The sequence below is a fragment of the Mobula hypostoma genome, chromosome 18 (genome assembly GCF_963921235.1).
Source record: "Mobula hypostoma chromosome 18, sMobHyp1.1, whole genome shotgun sequence".
NCBI classification, from domain to species: Eukaryota; Metazoa; Chordata; class Chondrichthyes; order Myliobatiformes; family Myliobatidae; genus Mobula; species Mobula hypostoma.
The window spans coordinates 64,055,362-64,082,647 of NC_086114.1; the positions used below are offsets into that span (position 1 = coordinate 64,055,362).

General features: G+C 51.6%; 1 protein-coding gene across 1 annotated transcript in view; it reads right to left on the minus strand.

Annotated features, from left to right (window-relative positions):
• Positions 1-7,838: 7,838 nt before the first annotated feature.
• Positions 7,839-27,286, minus strand: part of LOC134358245 (protein shisa-like-1) — a 34,378-nt gene continuing 14,930 nt past the window's right edge. Inside the window, exon 4 of the mRNA XM_063070262.1 lies at positions 7,839-8,308. Within this exon, the coding sequence (XP_062926332.1) occupies positions 8,098-8,308 (211 nt within the window). The 3' untranslated portion in view covers positions 7,839-8,097. The remainder of the gene's footprint in view (positions 8,309-27,286) is intronic.

Below are 27,286 nucleotides of genomic sequence, written 5' to 3' on the forward strand. Positions count from 1 at the left end.
ACTCCCCCACTATAGGAAACATCCTCTCCACATCCACTCTATCTGTGCCCTCTGGTCCTACACTCCCCCACTATAGGAAACATCCTCTCCACATCCACTCTATCTGTGTCCTCTGGTCCTACACTCCCCCACTATAGGAAACATCCTCTCCACATCCACTCTATCTGTGTCCTCTGGTCCTAGACTCTCCCACTATAGGAAACATCCTCTCCACATCCACTCTATCTGTGTCCTCTGGTCCTTGATTCCCCCACTATAGGAAACATCTGCACATCCACTCTATCTGTGCCCTCTGGCCCTACACTCTCCCACTATTGGAAACATCCTCTCCACATCCACTCTATCTGTGTCCTCTGGTCCTAGAATCTCCCACTATAGGAAACATCCTCTCCACATCCACTCTATCTGTGTCCTCTGGTCCTAGACTCCCCCACTGTAGGAAACATCCTCTCCACATCCACTCTGTCTGTGTCCTCTGGTCCTACACTCCTCCACTATAGGAAACATCCTCTCCACATCCACTCTATCTGTGCCCTCTGGTCCTAGACTCCCCCACTATAGGAAACATCCTCTCCACATCCACTCTATCTGTGTCCTCTGGTCCTACACTCCCCCACTATAGGAAACATCCTCTCCACATCCACTCTATCTGTGTCCTCTGGTCCTAGATTCCCCCACTGTAGGAAACATCTCCACATCCACTCTATCTGTGCCCTCTGGCCCTACACTCTCCCACTATAGGAAACATCCTCTCCACATCCACTCTATCTGTGCCCTCTGGTCCTAGAATCTCCCACTATAGGAAACATCCTCTCCACATCCACTCTATCTGTGCCCTCTGGCCCTACACTCTCCCACTATTGGAAACATCCTCTCCACATCCACTCTATCTGTGTCCTCTGGTCCTAGAATCTCCCACTATAGGAAACATCCTCTCCACATCCACTCTATCTGTGTCCTCTGGTCCTACACTCCCCCACTATAGGAAACATCTCCACATCCACTCTATCTGTGCCCTCTGGCCCTACACTCTCCCACTATAGGAAACATCCTCTCCACATCCACTCTATCTGTGTCCTCTGGTCCTAGACTCTCCCACTATAGGAAACATCCTCTCCACATCCACTCTATCTGTGTCCTCTGGTCCTAGACTCTCCCACTATAGGAAACATCCTCTCCACATCCACTCTATCTGTGTCCTCTGGTCCTAGACTCTCCCACTATAGGAAACATCCTCTCCACATCCACTCTATCTGTGCCCTCTGGTCCTACACTCCCCCACTATAGGAAACATCCTCTCCACATCCACTCTATCTGTGTCCTCTGGTCCTAGATTCCCCTACTATAGGAAACATCCTCTCCACATCCACTCTATCTGTGTCCTCTGGTCCTAGATTCCCCCACTATAGGAAACATCTCCACATCCACTCTATCTGTGCCCTCTGGCCCTACACTCTCCCACTATAGGAAACATCCTCTCCACATCCACTCTATCTGTGTCCTCTGGTCCTAGACTCTCCCACTATAGGAAACATCCTCTCCACATCCACTCTATCTGTGTCCTCTGGTCCTAGATTCCCCCACTATAGGAAACATCTCCACATCCACTCTATCTGTGCCCTCTGGCCCTACACTCTCCCACTATAGGAAACATCCTCTCCACATCCACTCTATCTGTGTCCTCTGGTCCTAGACTCTCCCACTATAGGAAACATCCTCTCCACATCCACTCTATCTGTGTCCTCTGGTCCTAGACTCTCCCACTATAGGAAACATCCTCTCCACATCCACTCTATCTGTGTCCTCTGGTCCTAGACTCTCCCACTATAGGAAACATCCTCTCCACATCCACTCTATCTGTGCCCTCTGGTCCTACACTCCCCCACTATAGGAAACATCCTCTCCACATCCACTCTATCTGTGTCCTCTGGTCCTAGACTCTCCCACTATAGGAAACATCCTCTCCACATCCACTCTATCTGTGCCCTCTGGTCCTACACTCCCCCACTATAGGAAACATCCTCTCCACATCCACTCTATCTGTGTCCTCTGGTCCTAGATTCCCCCACTATAGGAAACATCCTCTCCACATCCACCCTATCTGTGTCCTCTGGTCCTAGATTCCCCCACTATAGGAAACATCTCCACATCCACTCTATCTGTGCCCTCTGGCCCTACACTCTCCCACTACAGGAAACATCCTCTCCACATCCACTCTATCTGTGCCCTCTGGTCCTACACTCCCCCACTATAGGAAACATCCTCTCCACATCCACTCTATCTGTGTCCTCTGGTCCTAGATTCCCCCACTATAGGAAACATCCTCTCCACATCCACTCTATCTGTGCCCTCTGGTCCTACACTCCCCCACTGTAGGAAACATCCTCTCCACATCCACTCTATCTGTGCCCTCTGGTCCTACACTCCCCCACTATAGGAAACATCCTCTCCACATCCACTCTATCTGTGTCCTCTGGTCCTAGATTCCCCCACTATAGGAAACATCCTCTCCACATCCACTCTATCTGTGTCCTCTGGTCCTAGATTCCCCCACTATAGGAAACATCTCCACATCCACTCTATCTGTGCCCTCTGGCCCTACACTCTCCCACTATAGGAAACATCCTCTCCACATCCACTCTATCTGTGTCCTCTGGTCCTAGACTCTCCCACTATAGGAAACATCCTCTCCACATCCACTCTATCTGTGTCCTCTGGTCCTAGACTCTCCCACTATAGGAAACATCCTCTCCACATCCACTCTATCTGTGTCCTCTGGTCCTAGACTCTCCCACTATAGGAAACATCCTCTCCACATCCACTCTATCTGTGCCCTCTGGTCCTACACTCCCCCACTATAGGAAACATCCTCTCCACATCCACTCTATCTGTGTCCTCTGGTCCTAGATTCCCCCACTATAGGAAACATCCTCTCCACATCCACTCTATCTGTGTCCTCTGGTCCTAGATTCCCCCACTATAGGAAACATCTCCACATCCACTCTATCTGTGCCCTCTGGCCCTACACTCTCCCACTATAGGAAACATCCTCTCCACATCCACTCTATCTGTGTCCTCTGGTCCTAGACTCTCCCACTATAGGAAACATCCTCTCCACATCCACTCTATCTGTGTCCTCTGGTCCTAGAGTCCCCCACTATAGGAAACATCTCCACATCCACTCTATCTGTGCCCTCTGGCCCTACACTCTCCCACTATAGGAAACATCCTCTCCACATCCACTCTATCTGTGTCCTCTGGTCCTAGACTCTCCCACTATAGGAAACATCCTCTCCACATCCACTCTATCTGTGTCCTCTGGTCCTAGACTCTCCCACTATAGGAAACATCCTCTCCACATCCACTCTATCTGTGTCCTCTGGTCCTAGACTCTCCCACTATAGGAAACATCCTCTCCACATCCACTCTATCTGTGCCCTCTGGTCCTACACTCCCCCACTATAGGAAACATCCTCTCCACATCCACTCTATCTGTGCCCTCTGGTCCTACACTCCCCCACTATAGGAAACATCCTCTCCACATCCACTCTATCTGTGTCCTCTGGTCCTACACTCCCCCACTATAGGAAACATCCTCTCCACATCCACTCTATCTGTGTCCTCTGGTCCTAGATTCCCCCACTGTAGGAAACATCTCCACATCCACTCTATCTGTGCCCTCTGGCCCTACACTCTCCCACTATAGGAAACATCCTCTCCACATCCACTCTATCTGTGCCCTCTGGTCCTAGAATCTCCCACTATAGGAAACATCCTCTCCACATCCACTCTATCTGTGCCCTCTGGTCCTACACTCCCCCACTATAGGAAACATCCTCTCCACATCCACTCTATCTGTGCCCTCTGGTCCTAGACTCCCCCACTATAGGAAACATCCTCTCCACATCCACTCTATCTGTGCCCTCTGGTCCTACACTCCCCCACTATAGGAAACATCCTCTCCACATCCACTCTATCTGTGTCCTCTGGTCCTACACTCCCCCACTATAGGAAACATCCTCTCCACATCCACTCTATCTGTGTCCTCTGGTCCTAGACTCTCCCACTATAGGAAACATCCTCTCCACATCCACTCTATCTGTGTCCTCTGGTCCTTGATTCCCCCACTATAGGAAACATCTGCACATCCACTCTATCTGTGCCCTCTGGCCCTACACTCTCCCACTATTGGAAACATCCTCTCCACATCCACTCTATCTGTGTCCTCTGGTCCTAGAATCTCCCACTATAGGAAACATCCTCTCCACATCCACTCTATCTGTGTCCTCTGGTCCTACACTCCCCCACTATAGGAAACATCCTCTCCACATCCACTCTATCTGTGCCCTCTGGTCCTAGACTCCCCCACTATAGGAAACATCCTCTCCACATCCACTCTATCTGTGCCCTCTGGTCCTACACTCCCCCACTATAGGAAACATCCTCTCCACATCCACTCTATCTGTGTCCTCTGGTCCTAGACTCTCCCACTATAGGAAACATCCTCTCCACATCCACTCTATCTGTGTCCTCTGGTCCTTGATTCCCCCACTATAGGAAACATCTGCACATCCACTCTATCTGTGCCCTCTGGCCCTACACTCTCCCACTATTGGAAACATCCTCTCCACATCCACTCTATCTGTGTCCTCTGGTCCTAGAATCTCCCACTATAGGAAACATCCTCTCCACATCCACTCTATCTGTGTCCTCTGGTCCTAGACTCCCCCACTGTAGGAAACATCCTCTCCACATCCACTCTGTCTGTGTCCTCTGGTCCTACACTCCTCCACTATAGGAAACATCCTCTCCACATCCACTCTATCTGTGCCCTCTGGTCCTAGACTCCCCCACTATAGGAAACATCCTCTCCACATCCACTCTATCTGTGTCCTCTGGTCCTACACTCCCCCACTATAGGAAACATCCTCTCCACATCCACTCTATCTGTGTCCTCTGGTCCTAGATTCCCCCACTGTAGGAAACATCTCCACATCCACTCTATCTGTGCCCTCTGGCCCTACACTCTCCCACTATAGGAAACATCCTCTCCACATCCACTCTATCTGTGCCCTCTGGTCCTAGAATCTCCCACTATAGGAAACATCCTCTCCACATCCACTCTATCTGTGCCCTCTGGCCCTACACTCTCCCACTATTGGAAACATCCTCTCCACATCCACTCTATCTGTGTCCTCTGGTCCTAGAATCTCCCACTATAGGAAACATCCTCTCCACATCCACTCTATCTGTGTCCTCTGGTCCTACACTCCCCCACTATAGGAAACATCCTCTCCACATCCACTCTATCTGTGCCCTCTGGTCCTAGACTCCCCCACTATAGGAAACATCCTCTCCACATCCACTCTATCTGTGCCCTCTGGTCCTACACTCCCCCACTATAGGAAACATCCTCTCCACATCCACTCTATCTGTGTCCTCTGGTCCTACACTCCCCCACTATAGGAAACATCCTCTCCACATCCACTCTATCTGTGTCCTCTGGTCCTAGACTCTCCCACTATAGGAAACATCCTCTCCACATCCACTCTATCTGTGTCCTCTGGTCCTTGATTCCCCCACTATAGGAAACATCTGCACATCCACTCTATCTGTGCCCTCTGGCCCTACACTCTCCCACTATTGGAAACATCCTCTCCACATCCACTCTATCTGTGTCCTCTGGTCCTAGAATCTCCCACTATAGGAAACATCCTCTCCACATCCACTCTATCTGTGTCCTCTGGTCCTAGACTCCCCCACTGTAGGAAACATCCTCTCCACATCCACTCTGTCTGTGTCCTCTGGTCCTACACTCCTCCACTATAGGAAACATCCTCTCCACATCCACTCTATCTGTGCCCTCTGGTCCTAGACTCCCCCACTATAGGAAACATCCTCTCCACATCCACTCTATCTGTGCCCTCTGGTCCTACACTCCCCCACTATAGGAAACATCCTCTCCACATCCACTCTATCTGTGCCCTCTGGTCCTAGACTCCCCCACTATAGGAAACATCCTCTCCACATCCACTCTATCTGTGTCCTCTGGTCCTTGATTCCCCCACTATAGGAAACATCTGCACATCCACTCTATCTGTGCCCTCTGGCCCTACACTCTCCCACTATTGGAAACATCCTCTCCACATCCACTCTATCTGTGTCCTCTGGTCCTACACTCCCCCACTATAGGAAACATCCTCTCCACATCCACTCTATCTGTGCCCTCTGGTCCTAGACTCCCCCACTATAGGAAACATCCTCTCCACATCCACTCTATCTGTGCCCTCTGGTCCTACACTCCCCCACTATAGGAAACATCCTCTCCACATCCACTCTATCTGTGTCCTCTGGTCCTACACTCCCCCACTATAGGAAACATCCTCTCCACATCCACTCTATCTGTGTCCTCTGGTCCTAGACTCCCCCACTGTAGGAAACATCCTCTCCACATCCACTCTGTCTGTGTCCTCTGGTCCTACACTCCTCCACTATAGGAAACATCCTCTCCACATCCACTCTATCTGTGCCCTCTGGTCCTAGACTCCCCCACTATAGGAAACATCCTCTCCACATCCACTCTATCTGTGCCCTCTGGTCCTACACTCCCCCACTATAGGAAACATCCTCTCCACATCCACTCTATCTGTGCCCTCTGGTCCTAGACTCCCCCACTATAGGAAACATCCTCTCCACATCCACTCTATTGAGGCCTTTCAATATTCGATAGGTTTCAATGAGATTCCACCTCCCCCCCATTCTTCTAAACTCCAGCAAGTACAGCCCCAGAGCCATCAAACGTTCCTCGTACATTAACACTTTCATTCCCGGGATCGTTCACATGAACCTCCTCTGGCCCCTGTGTAATGCCAGCACATCCTTTCTAAGGAGCCCAAAACTGCTCACAATATTCCTAGAGCGGTCTAACTAATGGCTTATAAAGCCTCAGCATTACTCAGACAATCCAGTCATGCCATTGACTAAGCACAGTAGCTAACCTCTATCCATAGGACAACTAGAGTTGGGTCAAAGCAACACCAGCAATGTCCAAGGTTACCACTCTCCTCTACGAGGTCAGTCAGAGGTTAGGGAGGCGGCCTCCTTTTTAAACACCATAGGTCCTGTGTCCACACCCACTCCAGACGTGACCACAGAACCCAGGCTGGTGCTCCAGCACAGATTATATACGTCACCAAAGACTCTAGTAAGTATCTACAGATGTACCATAGAGAGCATTCCCACTGGTGGCATCACAGCCAGGTATCAAGGTGCCAATGCACAGGATCAAAAAACACTGCAGAAGGTTGTAAACTCAGCCAGCTCCATCGTAAACACAACTCTCCCCACCATCGAGGACATCTTCAGAAAGGTGGCATCCATACTTAAGGACCCTCACCCCTCAGGACACAGCCTCTTCTCATTACTACAATTGGGAAGGAGGCACAGAAGCCAGACGACCCACACTCAATAGTTTAGGAACAGCTACCTCCCCTCCACCATCAGATTTCTGAATGGTTCATGAGGACAACCTCACTATTCTTCCTCGGCACTCTTTACTATTTCGACATAATTGCAGTAACTCTTTTATGTCTTGCACTGTACTGCTGCCACAAAACAACAAATTTCACGACAAATGTCAGTGATGATAAATCTGATTCTGAACGGCAGCATACCTTGGTACCAGATCCCACATGCTACTTTTAAAAGCAGAGTTCTCATAGGGAAGACATACAAAGTACTGGAGGAACTCAGCAAGACAGGCAGTGTCTATGGAAGGATGAAGGCTCTCAGCCCAAAACAGCGACTGTTTTTTTCTCTTCATAGATACTGCCTGACTTGCTGTATTCCTCCTGGATTTTGTGTGCCGTGCCACAGATTTCCAATATCTGCAGAATCTCTTGCGTCTGCAAGTTCTCATGGTGTCCTAGTTAGCCTTTGACCCTCAAATGATTTCGCTGTGACATATTATTTGACCTCGATTCCACAGTTCATCCCGTCCTTCAAGGAGTTCCGCAGAGTGGCTGTGCTCCTGTGAGTTTGGGGCCCACAACCTGCGTTCATATCCACCAATGCAAGGATCCTTCACCAGCAGCAATGTCAAGGGGCACACTGTCCCAATGACAAACTTTCACCCAGCGCAGGTAATCTTCCCTCGGCGTTGTTTCCACGGCGTCTGCAGAGAGAGGCGGGAGCTGGGCACAGCCGGGGGTCGTCCCTGTTCAGCGAGTAGTAATACAGCAGGTCGGTCAGCAGAAGGGCGATAACTGCCAGACCGTAGACCAGAACTGCAGCCAGCAGCCCATACTTGCTGTTGGGGGTGGGGAGAGAAAACAGCGGGACAGCAAGTGAGGATACGGCATGCTAGCTGAGCAGTTTGAATAACACTTTACAGCACAAGCAACCCACTTTCAATTCCCACTGACCTCCGTAAGGAGTTTGTGCGTTCTCCATGACCGTGTGGGTTTAGTCTCACATTATGGATTAGTAGGTTAATTGGTCATATCAGTCTAATTGGGCAGCACGAGCCCACGGGGGTAGATGGGCCTGTTACTGCACTCTATCTAAATAAAATAAAAAGCGTAACGAAAGCCTCACCTACCATCAAGGACGTATAAACAGAAAGGTGCCTGAAAAGGCCCAGTAACATCCCACCCACCCTGCTCATGGGCTGTTTGCCCCACTCCCATCAGGGAGATGGCCACGTAGCAGCCACACCAGGACCACCAGACTCAAAAACAGTGACTTTCCCCAAGCAGTAAGGCTGATCAACACCTCCACACACTAACCTACCACTACTTTATCATATCCCATCAGTCACCTTATGGACATAAAATCAAGCTGTGAATAGTAGCTATCTTATGTACAGTATTTACATTTATCATGTGTCATTATTATTATTGGATTCTTTTCTTGTGTGTCTTTTGTGCTAGAGTAACAAGTATGTTGTTCTCCTTACACCTGCGTTCAGGAAGTGACATTAAACCATCTTGAACAGACACAGAGATGTCATGAACTTGGCTCACTGCTGATACCAAGGTTACATGGAGGATGCGTGTCCCAGCCAGGTGGGACAAAGTCACAGCTCTGTTAGTGCTTCGACCATAGTAATCAAGGTGTATGCTGGGGAGTCAATGCCTTAGAGGGTCTGGAGGGTGCCCAGGTCAATCAACATAGGCTGGATGCATTGGGCAGCTCACACAATGATGAATGTATTTACTTTTATTTTTAATTAGGGGTACATTGCAGAACAGACCCCTCCAACCCTTTGAGCCACACAGCCAGCAACCCCGATTCAACCCTCACCTAATCACAGGACAATTTACAATGACCAATTAACTTACTAACTGGAACATCTTTGGACTGTGGAAGGAAATAAGAGCACCCAGAGGAAACCCATGCATTCCACATGGAAGACATACAAACTCCTTTCAGAGGACACAAGGATAGAACTCCGAATGCCGATGCTGCAGGCAGCAATAGTGTTGTGCTAACTGCTACACTACTGAAGTGCCCAATACCACCCCACCCCCTCACACGCATCAGAGTGTCCTCACCACCCACCCCCACCTGCTCACCCACAACTTCCCTGCACCCACCCATCACCTATCACCACCTTCACCCCAATCCCACTCCTCACCACCCTAATCCATTACTCACCGTCCCCAATCCATTCCTCACCACCCAATCCATTCCTCACTACCAATCCATTTCTCACCACCCCAACCCATTCCTCATCTCCCCAATCCATTCCTCACAACCCCAATCCATTCCTCACCACCCCAATCCATTCCTCACTCCACAGCAATCCATTGCTCACCACCCCAACCCATTCCTCACCCCAATCCATTCCTCACCACCCCAACCCATTCCTCACCCCCAATCCATTCCTCACCACCCCAACCCATTCCTCGCCATCCCAATCCATTCCTCACCACTATCAATCCATTCCTTACCCCCAATCCATTCTTCCCCTCAGCAATCCATTGCTCACTCCCAAACCACTCCTCACCCACCAATCCATTCCTCACCCCCAATCCATTCCTGAACCCCAACCCATTCCTCAAAACCCCCAACCCATTCCTCACCACCCCTAATCTATTCCTCACCACCCCCAATCCATTCATCACCCACAACCCATTCCTCACCACCCCAATCCATTCCTCACGCCCAATCCATTCCTCACCACCCCAATCCATTCCTCACCCCAAGCAATCTATTCCTCATCACCGACCCATCCCCATCAGCACCTTAACCCTCCCAATCCATTCCCCACCACCCCCAACCCATTCCTCACCACCCCAATCCATTCCTCACCCCAATCCATTCCTCACCACCCCAATCCATTCCTCACAACCAACCCATTCCCCAAAACCCCCAACCCATTCCTCACCACCCCCAATTCATTCCTCACCCCCAATCCATTCCTCACCACCCCATTCTATTCTCACCCCAACCCATTCCTCACCAACCCTGCCCCATTCAACACCCCAACCCATTCCTTAGCACCAATCCATTCCTCACGACCCTAATCAGCTCATCACCCCAGCCCGTTCCTCACCACCACCAACCCATTCCTCACCCCCAATCCCTTCCTCACCCCAATCCATTCCTCACCCCCAAATCCATTCCCCACCCCCAGTCCATTGCTCACCACCCCCAATCCATTCCTCACCATCCCAATCCATTCCTCACCCCCAATCCATTTTTCACCAGCCCATCCATTCCTCACCCCCAATCCATTCCTCACCACTCCCCAATCCACTCCTCACCACCCCAACACATTCCTCACTATCCCAATTCATTCCTCACCACCGCCAATCCATTCCTCGCCACTCCCAATCCATTCCTCACCCCCAGCAATCCATACCTCACCCCCATCCATTTCTCACCCCAAGCAATCTATTCCTCATCACAGACACATCCCCATCAGCACCTTAACCCTCCCAATCCATTCCCCACCACCCCAACCCATTCCTTACCACTCCCAATCCATTCCTCACCCCAATCCATTCCTCATCCCCAGTCCATTGCTCACCAGCCCATCCATTCCTCACCCCCAATCCATTCCTCACCACCCAAACACATTCCTCACTATCCCAATCCATTCCTCACCCCCAGCAATCCATACCTCACCCCCATCCATTTCTCACCCCAAGCAATCTATTCCTCATCACAGACACATCCCCATCAGCACCTTAACCCTCCCAATCCATTCCCCACCACCCCAACCCATTCCTTACCACTCCCAATCCATTCCTCACCCCAATCCATTCCTCACCCCCCAATCCATTCCTCATCCCCAGTCCATTGCTCACCAGCCCATCCATTCCTCACCCCCAATCCATTCCTCACCACCCCAACACATTCCTCACTATCCCAATTCATTCCTCACCACCGCCAATCCATTCCTCGCCACTCCCAATCCATTCCTCACCCCCAGCAATCCATTCCTCACCCCATCCATTCTGCACCCCTGAGCAATCCATTCCTCACCCCCAATCCATTCTTCACCCCAAACAATCTATTCCTCATCACAGACACATCCCCATCAGCACCTTAACCCTCCCAATCCATTCCCCACCACTCCAACCCATTCCTCACCATCCCCAATCCATTCCTCACCCCCAATTCATTCTTCAACACCACAATCCGTTTCTCACCACCCCAACCCGTTCCTCTCTACAGCCAACCCATTCCTCACCACCACAATCCATTCCTCACCCCTAATCCATTCCTCACATCCCCAATGCATTCATCACCATCAACCCAATCCTCACCAACCCCAATCCATTCCTCACCACCCCAATCCATTCCTCACCATAGCAATCCATTAATCACTCCCCATCAATCCATTCCTCAACCCCAATCCATTCCTCACCACCCCATCCATTCCTCACCCCCAATCTATTCCTCACCATCTCAATCCATTACTTACCACAGCCAATCCATTCCCCACCACCCCCAACCCATTCCTCACCAGCCCCAATCCATTCCTCACCCCCAATCCATTCCTCACCACCCCAATCCATTCCTCACCCCCAACCCATTCCCCCAAACCCCCAACCCATTCCTCAACACCCCCAATCCATTCCTCACCACCCCAATCCATTCGTCACCCCAACCCATTCCTCACCATCCCCAATCCATTCATCACCACCCCTAATCCATTCCTCACCCCAATCCATTCCTCACCACCCTAATCCATTCCCCACCCCCAACCCATTCCCCAAAACCCCCAACCCATTCCTCACCAACCCTGCCCCATTCCTCAACACCCCCAACCCATTCCTCAGCACCAATGCATTCCTCACGACCCTAATCCGTTCCTCACCACCCCAGCCTGTTCCTCACCACCGCCAACCCATTCCTCACCCCCAATCCCTTCCTCACCCTAATCCATTCCTCACCACCAATCCATTCCTCACCCCCAATCTATTGCTCACCACCCCCAATCCATTCCTCACCATCCCAATCCATTTTTCAGCAGCCCATCCATTCCTCACCCCCAATCCATTCCTCACCACTCCTCAATCCATTCCTCACCACCCCAACACATTCCTCACTATCCCACTTCATTCCTCACCACCGCCAATCCATTCCTCACCACTCCCAAACCATTCCTCACCCCCAATCCATTCCTCACGCTTAAACCATTCCTCACCCCCATCCATTCTGCACCCCTGAGCAATCCATTCCTCACCCCCAATCCATTCTTCACCCCAAGCAATCTATTCCTCATCACAGACACATCCCCATCAGCACCTTAACCCTCCCAATCCATTCCCCACACTCCAACCCATTCCTCACCACCCCCAATCCATTCCTCACCCCCAATCCATTCCTCACACCCAGTCCATTGCTCACCACTCCAATCCATTCCTCAGCCACAATCCATTTCTCACCAGCCCATCCATTCCTCACCACCCAAATCCATTCCTCACCACTCCCCCAATTCATTCCTCACCCCAATTATTCCTCACTCCCAGCAATCCATTCCTCACCCCTAAACCATTCCTCACCCCCAATCCGTTCTGCACCCCCGAGCAATCCATTCCTCACCCCCAATACATTCCTCACCCCAAGCAATCTATTCCTCATCACAGACACATCCCCATCAGCACCTTAATCCTCCCAATCCATTCCCCACAACCCCAACCCATTCCTCACATCCCTCATCCATTCATCACCCTCAACCCAATCCTCACCAACTCCAAGGCATTCCTCACCACCCCAATCCATTTCTCACAACCCCCAATCCATTCCTCACCACAGCAATCCATTAATCACTCCCCAGCAATCCATTCCTCAACCCCCAATCCATTCCTCAACATCCCCAATCCATTCCTCACCCACCAATCCATTCCTCACCACACCAACCAATTCCTCACCACCCCAATCCATTCCTCACCACCCCAACCTATTCCTCACCACAGCAATCCATTCCTCACTCCCCAGCAATCCATTCCTCACCCCCAACCCATTCCTCACTTCCCCAACCCATTCCTCACCTCCGCAATCCATACCTCACCACCCCAATCCACTCGTCACCCCAACCCATTCCTAAACACCCCCAATCCATTCCTCACCCCCAATCCATTCCTCACCACCCCCAATCCATTCCTCACCCCCAATCCATTCCTCACCACCCCATCCATTCCTCACCCCCCCAATCCATTCCTCACCATCCCAATCCATTTCTTACCACAGCCAATCCATTCCTCACCACTCCCAATCCATTCCTCACCCCCAGCAATCCATACCTCACCCCTAATTCATTCCTCACCACCCCAATCCATTCGTCAGCCCAAAATGCATTCCTCACCACCCCCAAACCCATTGCTCCTAACCAATCCATTCCTCACCACACCCAATCCATTCCTTACTCCCAATCCATTCCTCACCACGCAATCCATTCCTCACCACCCCAATCCATTCCTCACCCCATCCATTCCTCACCACACAACCCATTCCTCAGCCCCCAAACCATTCCTCACCCCAATCCATTCCTCACCACCAATCTATTCCTCACCACACCAATCCATTTCTCACGAGCTCCAACCCCTTCCTCAGCACTAATCCATTCCTCAACACTTCCAATCCATTCCTCACCCACCAATCAATTCCTCACCACCCCAACTCATTCCTCACCTGCCCAATCCATAGCTCACCACCCCAATCCATTCGTCACCCCAGCCCATTCCTAAACACTACCAAACCATTCCTCACCTCCCAATCCATTCCTCACTCCCCCAATCCATTCCTCACCCCAATCCATTCCTCACCTCCAGCAATCCATACCTCACCCCCAATCCATTCGTCAGCCCAAAATGCATTCCTCACCACCCCCAAACCCATTGCTCCTAACCAATCCATTCCTCACCACACCCAATCCATTCCTCACTCCCAATCCATTCCTCACCACGCAATCCATTCCTCACCACCCCCAATCCATTCCTCACCCCATCCATTCCTCACCACACAACCCATTCCTCAGCCCCCAAACCATTCCTCACCCTAATCCATTCCTCACCACCAATCTATTCCTCACCACACCAATCCATTTCTCACGAGCTCCAACCCCTTCCTCAGCACTAATCCATTCCTCAACACTTCCAATCCATTCCTCACCCACCAATCAATTCCTCACCACCCCAACTCATTCCTCACCTGCCCAATCCATAGCTCACCACCCCAATCCATTCGTCACCCCAACCCATTCCTAAACACTACCAAACCATTCCTCACCTCCCAATCCATTCCTCACTCCCCCAATCCATTCCTCACCCCAATCCATTCCTCACTCCCAATCCATTCCTCACCCCAATCCATTTCTCACCACCCCAACCCATTCCTCACCCACCAATCCATTCCTTACACCCCAATCCATTCCTCACCACCCCAACCCATTCCTCACCCACCAATCCATTCCTTACACCCCAATCCATTCCTCACCACCACATCCAAGCCTCACCCCTCGAGTCCATTCCTCACCATCCCAATCCATTTCTCACCCTTGCCAATCCATTCCTGACCATCCCCATCCATTCCTCACTCCCAATCCATTTCTCACCACCCCAACCCATTCTTCATCTCCCCAATCCATTCCTCACAAACCCCAATCCATTCCTCACCACCCTAATCCGTTCCACACCACCCCAGCCCGTTCCTCAACACCCCCAACGCATTCCTTAGCACCCCAATCCATTCCTCACCTCCAATCCATTCCTCACCTCCAATCCATTCCTCACCTCCAATCCATTTTTCACCACCCCTGACCCATTGCTCACCACCCCGACACATTCCTCACCACCCCCAATCCATTCCTCACCACCCTAATCCATTCCTCACCCCCAATCCATTCCTCACCTCCAATCCATTCCTCACCTCCAATCCATTTTTCACCACCCCTGACCCATTCCTCACCACCCCGACACATTCCTCACCACCCCCAATCCATTCCTCACCACCCCAATCCATTCCTCACCCCCAATCCATTTCTCACCAGTCCATCCATTCCTCACACACAATTCATTCCTCACCACTCCCCAATCCATTCCTCACCACCTCAATCCATTCCTCACCACTCCCAATCGATTTTTCACCCCCAAACCATTCCTCACCCCCCAATCCATTCTGCACCCGCAAGCAATCCATTCCTCACCCCCAATCCATTCTGCACCCCCAAGGAATCCATTCCTCACCCCCAATCCATTTCTCAGCACCCCAATCCATTCCTCACCCCAAGCAATCTATTCCTCATCACCGACCCATCCCCATCAGCACCTTAACCCTCCCAATCTATTTCTCACCACCCCAACCCATTCTTCATCTCCCCAATCCATTCCTCACAAACCCCAATCCATTCCTCACCACCCTAATCCGTTCCACACCATCCCAGCCCGTTCCTCTCTACCGCCAATCCATTCCTCACCACCCCAATCCATTCCTCACCCCCAATCCATTCACCACCCCAATCCATTCCTCAACACCCCAACCCAGTCCTCACCACAGCAATCCATTCCTCACCCCCATCAATCCATACCTCACCCCCAATCCATTCCTCACCACCCCAATCCATTTGTCACCCCAAAATGCATTCCTCATCACCCCCAAACCCATTCCTCACCCCCAATCCATTCCTCACCCCCAGCAATAAATTCCTCATCACCAACCCATCCACATCAGCACCTTAACCCTCCCAACTCATTCCTCACCACCCCAACCCATTCCTCACCACCCCAATCCATTCTTCACCACCCCAATCCAATCCTCACCCCCAATCCATTCCTCACCACCCCAATCCATTCCTCACCACTCTCAATCCATTCCTTAACCCCAATTCATTCTTCCCCACAACAATCCATTGCTTACCCCCAAACCATTCCTCACCCACCAATCCATTCCTCACCCCCAATCCATTGTGCACCCCTGAGCAATCCATTCCTCACCCCCAATCCATTCCTCACCATCCCAATCCATTCCTCACCCCAAGCAATCTATTCCTCATCACCGACCCATCCCCATCAGCACCTTAACCCTCCCAATCAATTCCCCACCACCCCAACCCATTCCTCACCAGCCCCAATCCATTCCTCATCCCCAATCCATTCCTCACCACCCCAATCCATTCCTCACCACCAACCCATTCCACAAAACCCCCAACCCATTCCTCACCACCCCAAATCCATTCCTCACCCCAATCCACTCCTCACCACCCCAATCCATTCCTCACCCCAAGCAATCTATTCCTCATCACCGACCCATCCCCATCAGCACCTTAACCCTTCCAATCCATTCCCCACCACCCCCAACCCATTCCTCATCACCCCCAATCCATTCCTCACCCCTAATCCATTCTTCACCCCAACCCATTCCCCAAAACCCCCAACCCATTCCTCACCACCCCCAATCCATTCGTCACCCCAACCCATTCCTCACACCCAATCCATTCCTCACCACCCCATTCTATTCTCACCCCCAACCCATTCCTCAACAACCCTGCCCCATTCAACACCCCCAACCCATTCCTCAGCACCAATCCATTCCTCATGACCCTAATCCGTTCCTCACCACCCCAGCCCGTTCCTCACCAACGCCAACCCATTCCTCACCCCCAATCCCTTCCTCACCCCAATCCATTCCTCACCCCCAAATCCATTCCTCACCCCCAGTCCATTGCTCACCACCCCCAATCCATTCGTCACCATCCCAATCCATTCCTCACCCCCAATCCATTTTTCACCAGCCCATCCATTCCTCACCCCCAATCCATTCCTCACCACTCCCCAATCCATTCCTCACCACAGCAATCCATTAATCACTCCCCAGCAATCCATTCCTCACCCCCAACCCATTCCTCACTTCCCCAACCAATTCCTCACCTCCCCAATCCATACCTCACCACCCCAATCCACTCGTCACCCCAACCCATTCCTAAACACCCCCAATCCATTCCTCACCCCCAATTCATTCCTCGCCACCTCCAATCCATTCCTCACCCCCCAATCCATTCCTCACCACCCCAATCCATTCCTCACCATCCCAATCCATTTTTTACCACAGCCAATCCATTCCTCACCACTCCCAATCCATTCCTCACCCCCCAGCAATCCATACCTCACCCCCAATTCATTCCTCACCACCCCAATCCATTTGTCAGCCCAAAATGCATTCCTCACCACCCCCAAACCCATTCCTCACCCTCAATCCTTTCCTCACCACACCCAATCCATTCCTCACCCCCAGCAGTACATTCCTCACACCCAATCCATTCCTCACTCCCAATCCATTCCTCACCACACAATCCATTCCTCAGCACCCCCAATCCATTCCTCACCCCATCCATTCCTCACCACAACAACCCATTCCTCAGCCCCCAAACCATTCCTCACCCCAATCCATTCCTCACCACCAATCTATTCCTCACCATAGCAATCCATTTCTCATGACCTCCAACCCCTTCCTCAGCACTAATCCATTCCTCAACACTCCCAATCCATTCCTCATCCACCAATCAATTCCTCACCACCCCAACTCATTCCTCACCTGCCCAATCCATAGCTCACCACCCCCAATCCATTCGTCACCCCAACCCATTCCTAAACACCACCAATCCATTCCTCACCACCCCCAATCCATTCCTCACCGCCAATCCATTCCTCACCACCCCCAATCCATTCCTCACCCCAATCCATTCTTCACCCCCAATCCATTCCTAACCTGCAATCCATTGCTCACCACCTCCGACCCATTCCTCACCACCCCAATCCATTCCTCACCACCCCAATCCATTCCTCACTCCACAGTAATCAATTCCTCAGCACGCCAACCCATTCCTCAACACCCCCAACCCATTCCTCACCCCCAATCCATTCCTCACCTCCAATCCATTGCTCACCACCCCAATCCATTCCTCACCTCCAATCCATTGCTCACCACCCCCAATCCATTCCTCACCACCCCGACAAATTTCTCACCACCCCAATCCATTCCTCACCACCCCAATCCATTCCTCACCTCCCAATCCATTCCTCACCCCAATCCATTTCTCAACAGCCCATCCATTCCTCACCAGTCCATCCATTCCTCACCCACAATCCATTCCCCACCAATCCCCAATCCATTCCTCACCACCCCAATCCATTCCTCACCACCGCCAATCCATTCCTCACCCCCAATCCATTCCTCAACACCCCAAGCCGATCCTCACCCCCCCAATCCATTCCTCACCTCCAATCCATTGCTCACCACCCCCAATCCGTTCCTCACCACCCCGACACATTCCTCACCACCCCCAATCCATTCCTCACCACCCCAATCCATTCCTCACCCCCCAATCCATTCCTCACCCCCAATCCATTTCTCACCAGCCCATCCATTCCTCACCCACAATCCGTTCCTCACCACTCGCCAATCCATTCCTCACCACCCCAATCCATTCCTCACCACCCCAATCCATTCCTCACTCCACAGTAATCAATTCCTCAGCACGCCAACCCATTCCTCAACACCCCCAACCCATTCCTCACCCCCAATCCATTCCTCAGCCCCCAATCCATTCCTCACCTCCAATCCATTGCTCACCACCCGCAATCCATTCCTCACCTCCAATCCATTGCTCACCACCCCCAATCCATTCCTTACCACCCCGACAAATTTCTCACCACCCCAATCCATTCCTCACCACCCCAATCCATTCCTCACCCCCAATCCATTCCTCACCCCCAATCCATTTCTCAACAGCCCATCCATTCCTCACCAGTCCATCCATTCCTCACCCACAATCCATTCCCCACCACTCCCCAATCCATTCCTCACCACCCCAATCCATTCCTCACCACCGCCAATCCATTCCACACCCCCAATCCATTCCTCAACACCACAAGCCGATCCTCACCCCCCCAATCCATTCCTCACCTCCAATCCATTGCTCACCACCCCCAATCCGTTCCTCACCACCCCGACACATTCCTCACCACCCCAATCCATTCCTCATCACCCCAATCCATTCCTCACCCCCAATCCATTTCTCACCAGCCCATCCATTCCTCACCCACAATCCATTCCTCACCATTCGCCAATCCATTCCTCACCACCCCAATCCATTCCTCACCCCCAATCCATTCTTCACCCCCAATGCATTCATAACCTGCAATCCATTGCTCACCACCCCCGACCCATTGCTCACCAACCCCGACCCATTCCTCACCACCCCAATCCATTCCTCACCGTCCAATCCATTCCTCACCTCCAATCCATTGCTCACCACCCCCAATCCATTCCTCACCACCCCGACACATTCCTCACCACCCCAATCCATTCTTCACCCCCAAGCCATTTCTCACCAGCCCATCCATTCCTCACCAGTCCATCCATTCCTCACCCACAATCCATTCCTCACCACTCCCCAATCCATTCCTCACCACCCCAATCCATTCCTCACCGCTGCCAATCTATTCCTCACCCCCAATCCATTCCCCAACACCCCAATCCAATCCTCACCCCCCAATCCATTCCTCACCTCCAATCCATTGCTCACCACCCCCAATCCATTCCTCACCTCCAATCCATTGCTCACCACCCCCAATCCATTCCTCACCACCCCGACACATTCCTCATCACCCCCAATCCATTCCTCACCACCCCAATCCATTCCTCACCCCCAATCCATTCCTCAACACCCCAATCCGATCCTCACCACCCCAGCCCGTTCCTCTCTACCTCCAATCCATTCCTCAACACCCCAATCCGTTCCTCACCACCCCAGCCCATTCCTCTCTACCCCAATCCATTCCTCACCACCCCAATGCATTCCTCACCCCCAATCCATTCCTCACCCCAGTCCATTGCTCACCACCCCCAATCCATTCCTCACCACCCCCAACACATTCCTCACCACCCCCAATCCATTCCTCACCTCCCCAATCCATATCTCACCACCCCAATCCACTCGTCACCCCAACCCATTCCTAAACACCCACAATCCATTCCTCACCCCAATCCATTTCTCACCACCCCCAACCCATTCCACACCACTCCAATCCATTCCTCATCCCAATCCATTTCTCACCACCCCAACCCATTCCTCACCACCCCAATCCATTCCTCACCCCCAATCTATTCCTCACCACCCCAATCCATTCCTCACCCCCAATCCATTCCTCACCCCAACCCTATTCCACAAAACTCCCAACCCATTCCTCACCACCCAAAATCCATTCCTCACCACCCCCAATCCATTCGTCACCCCCACCCATTCCTCACCACCCCCAATCCATTCCTCACCCCCAATCCATTCCTCACCACCAATCCATTCCTCACCACCCCAATCCATTCCTCACCCCAAGCAATCTATTCCTCATCACCGAGCCATCCCCATCAGCACCTCAACCCTCCCAATCCATTCCCCACCACCCCCAACCCATTCCTCACTATCCCCAATCCATTCCTCACCACCCCAATCCATTACTCATCACAATCAATTTCTCACCACCCCCAACCCATTCCTCACCACCCCAATCCATTCCTCATCCCAATCCATTTCTCACCACCCCAACCCATTCCTCACCACCCAAAATCCATTCCTCACCACCCCAAATCCATTCCTCACCACCCCAAATCCATTCCTCACCTTCCCAATCCATTTCTTACCGTGGCCAATCCATTCCTCACCACTCCCAATCCATTCCTCAGCCCCATCAATCCATACCTCACCCTCAATCCATTCCTCACCACCCCAATCCATTTGTCACCCCAAAATGCATTCCTCACCACCCCCAAACCCATTCCTCACTCCCAATCTATTCCTCATCACCAACCCATCCCCATCAGCACCTTAACCCTACCAACCCATTCCTCACCACCCCAATCCATTCCTCAACACCCCAATCCGTTCCTCACCACCCCAGCCCGTTCCTCTCTTCCGCCAACCCATTCCTCACCACTCCAATCCATTCCTCACCCCCCAATCCATTCCTCAGCACCTCAATCCATTCCTCAACACCCCAACCCGGTCCTCACCACAGCAATTCATTCCTCACCCCCAACCCATTCCTTCCTTCCCCAACCCATTCCTCACCTCCCCAATCCATATCTCACCACCCCAATCCACTCGTCACCCCAACCCATTCCTAAACACCCACAATCCATTCCTCACCCCAATCCATTTCTCACCACCCCCAACCCATTCCTCACCACCACAATCCATTCCTCACCCCCAATCCATTCCTCACCCCAACCCTATTCCACAAAACTCCCCACCCATTCCTCACCACCCCCAATCCATTCCTCACCCCCAATCCATTCCTCACCACCAATCCATTCCTCACCCCAAGCAATCTATTCCTCATCACCGAGCCATCCCCATCAGCACCTCAACCCTCCCAATCCATTCCCCACCACCCCCAACCCATTCCTCACTATCCCCAATCCATTCCTCACCACCCCAATCCATTACTCATCACAATCTGTTTCTCACCACCCCCAACCCATTCCTCACCACCCCAATCCATTCCTCATCCCAATCCATTTCTCACCACCCCAACCCATTCCTCACCACCCCAATCCATTCCTCACCCCCAATCTATTCCTCACCACCCCAATCCATTCCTCACTCCACAGTAATCCATACCTCAACCCCAATCCGTTCCTCATCCTCAATCCATTCCTCACCCCCAGGAATCCATTCCTCACCCCCAATCCATTCCTCACCACTCCAACCCATTCCTTAGCACCGCCAACGCATTCCTCAACTCCGCAATCCATTCCTCACCACCCCCAATCCATTCGTCACCCCAACCCATTCCTCACCACCCCCAATCCATTCCTCACCACCCCATCCATTCCTCACCCCAATCCATTCTTCATCTCCTCCAATCCATTCCTCACCATCCCAATCCATTCCTCACCACCGCCAATCCATTCCTCACAACGCCCAATACATTACTCACCATCCCAATCCATTCCTCACCATCCCAATGCATTCTTCACCACTCCCAATCCATTCTTCACCACCCCTAATCCATTCCTCACCCCCAAACCATTCCACACCCAATACATTCCTCACCATGCACTCAATCCATTTCTCACCACCCCCAATCCGTTCCTCACCCCCCCATCTGTTCCTCACCACCTGCAATCCATTCCTCACCCCTAATCCATTCCTCACTCCCAGCAATCCATTCCTCACCACTCCCAATCCATTCCTCACCCCCAATCCATTCCTCACCCCCAGCAATCCATTCGTCACCACTCCCAATCCATTCTTCACCCCCAATCTATTCCTCACCCCCAATCCATTCCTCACGCCCAATCCATTCATCACCCCGCAGTAATCCATTCCTCACGCCCAATCCATTCCTCATCCCCAATCCATTCCTCACCCCCAGCCATCCATTCCTCATCACCAACCCATCCCCATCAGCACCTTAACCCCTAATCCATTCCTCACCATCCGCAATCCATTCCTCAGCTCTCCCCCAGTCCATTCCTCATCACCCCAATCCATTCCTCACCATCCCAATCCATTCCTCACCCCCAGCAATCCATTCCTCACCATCCCAAACCATTCCTCACCACCCCCAATCCATTCCTCACCCCCAGCAATCCATTCCTCATCACCAACCCATCCCCATCACTACCTTAACCCCCCAATCGATTCCTCACCATCCCCAATCCATTCCTCACCATCCCAATCCATTCTTCATCACCGCCAATCCATTTCTTACCATCCCAATCTATTCCTCACCACTCCCAATCCATTCCTCACCCCGCAATAATCCATTCCTCACGCCCAATCCATTCCTCATCCCCAATCCATTCCTCACCCCCAGCCATTCATTCCTCATCACCAACCCATCCCCATCAGCACCTTAACCCCTAATCCATTCCTCACCATCCGCAATCCATTCCTCAGCTCTCCCCCAGTCCATTCCTCATCACCCCCAATCCATTCCTCACCATCCCAATACATTCCTCGCCACCCCCAATCCATGCCTCACCATCCCAATTCATTCCTCACCCCCAGCAATCCATTCCTCACCACCCCCAACTCATTCCTTGCCCCTAGCAATCCATTCCTCACCCCCAGCAATCCATTCCTCATCACCAACCCATCCCCCATCACCAACCCATCCCCATCACTACCTTAACCCCCCAATCGATTCCTCATCATCCCCAATCCATTCCTCACCATCCCAATCCATTCTTCATCACCGCCAATCCATTTCTTACCATCCCAATACATTTCTCGCCACCCCCAATCCATGCCTCACCATCCCAATTCATTCCTCACCCCCAGCAATCCATTCCTCACCACCCCCAACTCATTCCTTGCCCCTAGCAATCCATTCCTCATCCCCAATCCATTCCTCACCCCCAGCAATCCATTCCTCATCACCAACCCATCCCCCATCACCAACCCATCCCCATCACTACCTTAACCCCCCAATCGATTCCTCATCATCCCCAATCCATTCCTCACCATCCCAATCCATTCTTCATCACCGCCAATCCATTTCTTACCATCCCAATACATTTCTCGCCACCCCCAATCCATGCCTCACCATCCCAATTCATTCCTCACCCCCAGCAATCCATTCCTCACCACCCCCAACTCATTCCTTGCCCCTAGCAATCCATTCCTCATCCCCAATCCATTCCTCACCCCCAGCAATCCATTCCTCATCACCAACCCATCCCCCATCACCAACCCATCCCCATCACTACCTTAACCCCCCAATCAATTCCTCACCATCCCCAATCCATTCCTCACCATCCCAATCCATTCTTCATCACCGCCAATCCATTTCTTACCATCCCAATCTATTCTTCACCACTGCCAATCCATTCCTCACCACTCCCAATCCATTCCTCACCCCGCAATAATCCATTCCTCACGCCCAATTCATTCCTCATCCCCAATCCATTCCTCACCCCCAGCCATTCATTCCTCATCACCAACCCATCCCCATCAGCACCTTAACCCCTAATCCATTCCTCACCATCCGCAATCCATTCCTCAGCTCTCCCCCAGTCCATTCCTCATCATCCCAATACATTCCTCGCTACCCCGAATCCATGCCTCACCATCCCAATTCATTCCTCACCCCCGGCAATCCATTCCTCACCACCCCCAACTCATTCCTTGCCCCTAGCAATCCATTCCTCACCCCCAATCCATTCCTCATCCCCAATCCATTCCTCACCCCCAGCAATCCATTCCTCATCACCAACCCATCCCCATCACTACCTTAACTCCCCAATCGATTCCTCACCATCCCCAATCCATTCTTCATCACCGCCAATCCATTTCTTACCATCCCAATCTATTCCTCACCACTGCCAATCCATTCCTCACCACTCCTAATCCATTCCTCACCCCCAGTTATCCATTCCTCACCCCCAATCCATTCCTCACCCCCAATCCATTCCTCAGCACCCCAATCCATTCCTCATCACCGACGCATCCCCATCACCACCTTAACCTTCCCAATCCATTCCTCACCACCCCCAACTCATTCCTCACCACCTCCAATCAATTCATCACCACCCCCAACTCATTCTGCACCTCTACAATCCATTCCTCACCACCTCCAATCCATTCCTCACAACCCACCCATCCCACCCCATCCATTCCTCTTTGCAACTCCACCCAGTTCCACCCTATGGCCCCAAATACCGGCAAACTAAACCCTGTAATCCACAAACTCACAGCAGATGACAACTGAATGGCTCCTTCTTCACCCTGCTGCCTCTCCTTGTCCTCCACTCTCACTCTCCCAGAGCAAATCCCCTTCCCTCCGAAGCCCAGCGTGAAGCTTAGGGGACTTGATAAGCCTTCTGAAGGGGTGCCTAACATTGTTCTGTTGGACTTCCAGCCACTTTTCAGAGATGATTCATTAAATGAAAAAGTTGGGGGAACCTTGATGCAAATTGCAGGATTGCTTTGTTAAGCATTTCCACTGCATCCACCAAAAACAAAATTTTCTAGTGGCCAAACATTTTAATTCCTATCCCCATTCCCATTCTGACATGTTGGTCCATGGCTTCCTCTTTGCCACGATGAGGCCACCCTCAGGGATTAGGGGCAACACCTCATACTCCATCAGGGTAGGCTCCAGCCTGATGACATGAACATTGATTTCTCCTTCTGGAAATTGTTTTTCTCTTTTTTGCTCTCCTCCTCCGTCGGTTCCCTACTTTGACCTCTTATTTCTTCTCCTCACCTCCTTCTTCCCTTTCTCCCATGATCCACTCTCCTCTCCTATCAGATTCCTTCTTCTCCAGCCCTTTGCCTTTTCCACTTATCACCTCCCAGCTCCTTACTTCATTTCCCCTTTTCCCCCACCTACCTGGCTTCACTCATCTCCTTCCAGCTTGTCCTCCTTCCCCTCTCCTACCTTCTTATTCTGGAGCCTTTCCCCTCTTTTCCAGTCCTGATGAAGGGTCTCAGCCTGAAACATCGACTGTCTATTCATTGTCATAGATGCTGCCCGACCCACCGAGTTGCTGCGGCATGTTATGCATGTGCTAGGGAACCACAGGGGTTTTACTGACCTGATTGTGACCAGAGACAGAGATTGGGACACTGGTCAGCAGCTCAGATTGGTAGCGGGGAGGGCGATGGGGTTCCCACAGGGGCCTATGGTGTGGTCACAGTTATTCTCCATACCGATAAAGAGAAGGATAGTTGGGTAACAGTATAAAGAAGCCACAGACTCATGTTCAGCAGTGACATGAAGACAAATCACTTTGACAACTGCACATGTGGTTGCATTAAGCAGGACAGATAGCTCATTAGTGGAACAATTGTGAGAATCTGCAGCAAGATCGAGTGGACAGCGGGAGACTTTTCCCAGGGGAGCATCATTTCAAGGTGATTGGAGGAAAGCATAGGGGGATGCCAGAGCCTGGTGGGTGTGTGGATCACACTGGTAGAGGCAGATATATTAGAGACTAAGCTAAGAGACTTGAGACTAAAGTGGCTAATACAAGGGGTATAATGTTAAGGTGATTGGAGGAAAGTGAAGGGGCATGTCAGGGGGTTAGGGTAGGGTTTCTTTGAAACTCAGAGTGGTGGGCACCTACAATGAACTATCGGGGTGGTGGTGGATGTCTTGGTGGGGGGAGAGGGTTAAATTGATTCTAGAGTAGGTTAAAAGCAGGGGAAGGGTTAGATTGATCTTAGAGCAGGTTAAAGGACAGCACAACATCGCGGGCCGAAAGGCCTGTACTGTGCTGTCATGTTCTATGTTCTAAATGGATTTCAAGGTCATCAGTAACAAGGTGAAATTTCAACCCAGGAAGGATTGGAAGAGTATACCTCCAAAGCAGCAGAGATCCAAACCGGGTCAAGGGTTTGGGTCCAAAGATGAATAAAATATCATCGACGGGCACCGAAAGTCAGCGATAACAAACCTGCTGCTGATTCTCATCAAAATGAGACTAGAAAGCTCGTGTTATATCCACTGACACAGCAGGGGACAAGTTATACTACAAATGTACGGCACCCTGCCGGGGTCTGTAATAAGCCCGATTACATCCTGCTGGGGTCAGTAATGAGCCTCCGACAGCTCGATGCATGTACTGACTTGGAAAGGGTGTGGCACTGGTTCACCAGGGACACCAAGGGTTAAATAACGAGAAGCAAACACATCAGCTCAGGTTCAGTTCCCTGGAACTCAGAGGGTCAAGGTGTGACTCAATCTGGATTTTCAAGATAATGGGTCTGGCAGATGTGGAGGTAGAAAGCACAAAGAGGGTGGGTGCACGTCAGGAAAATCCTCCA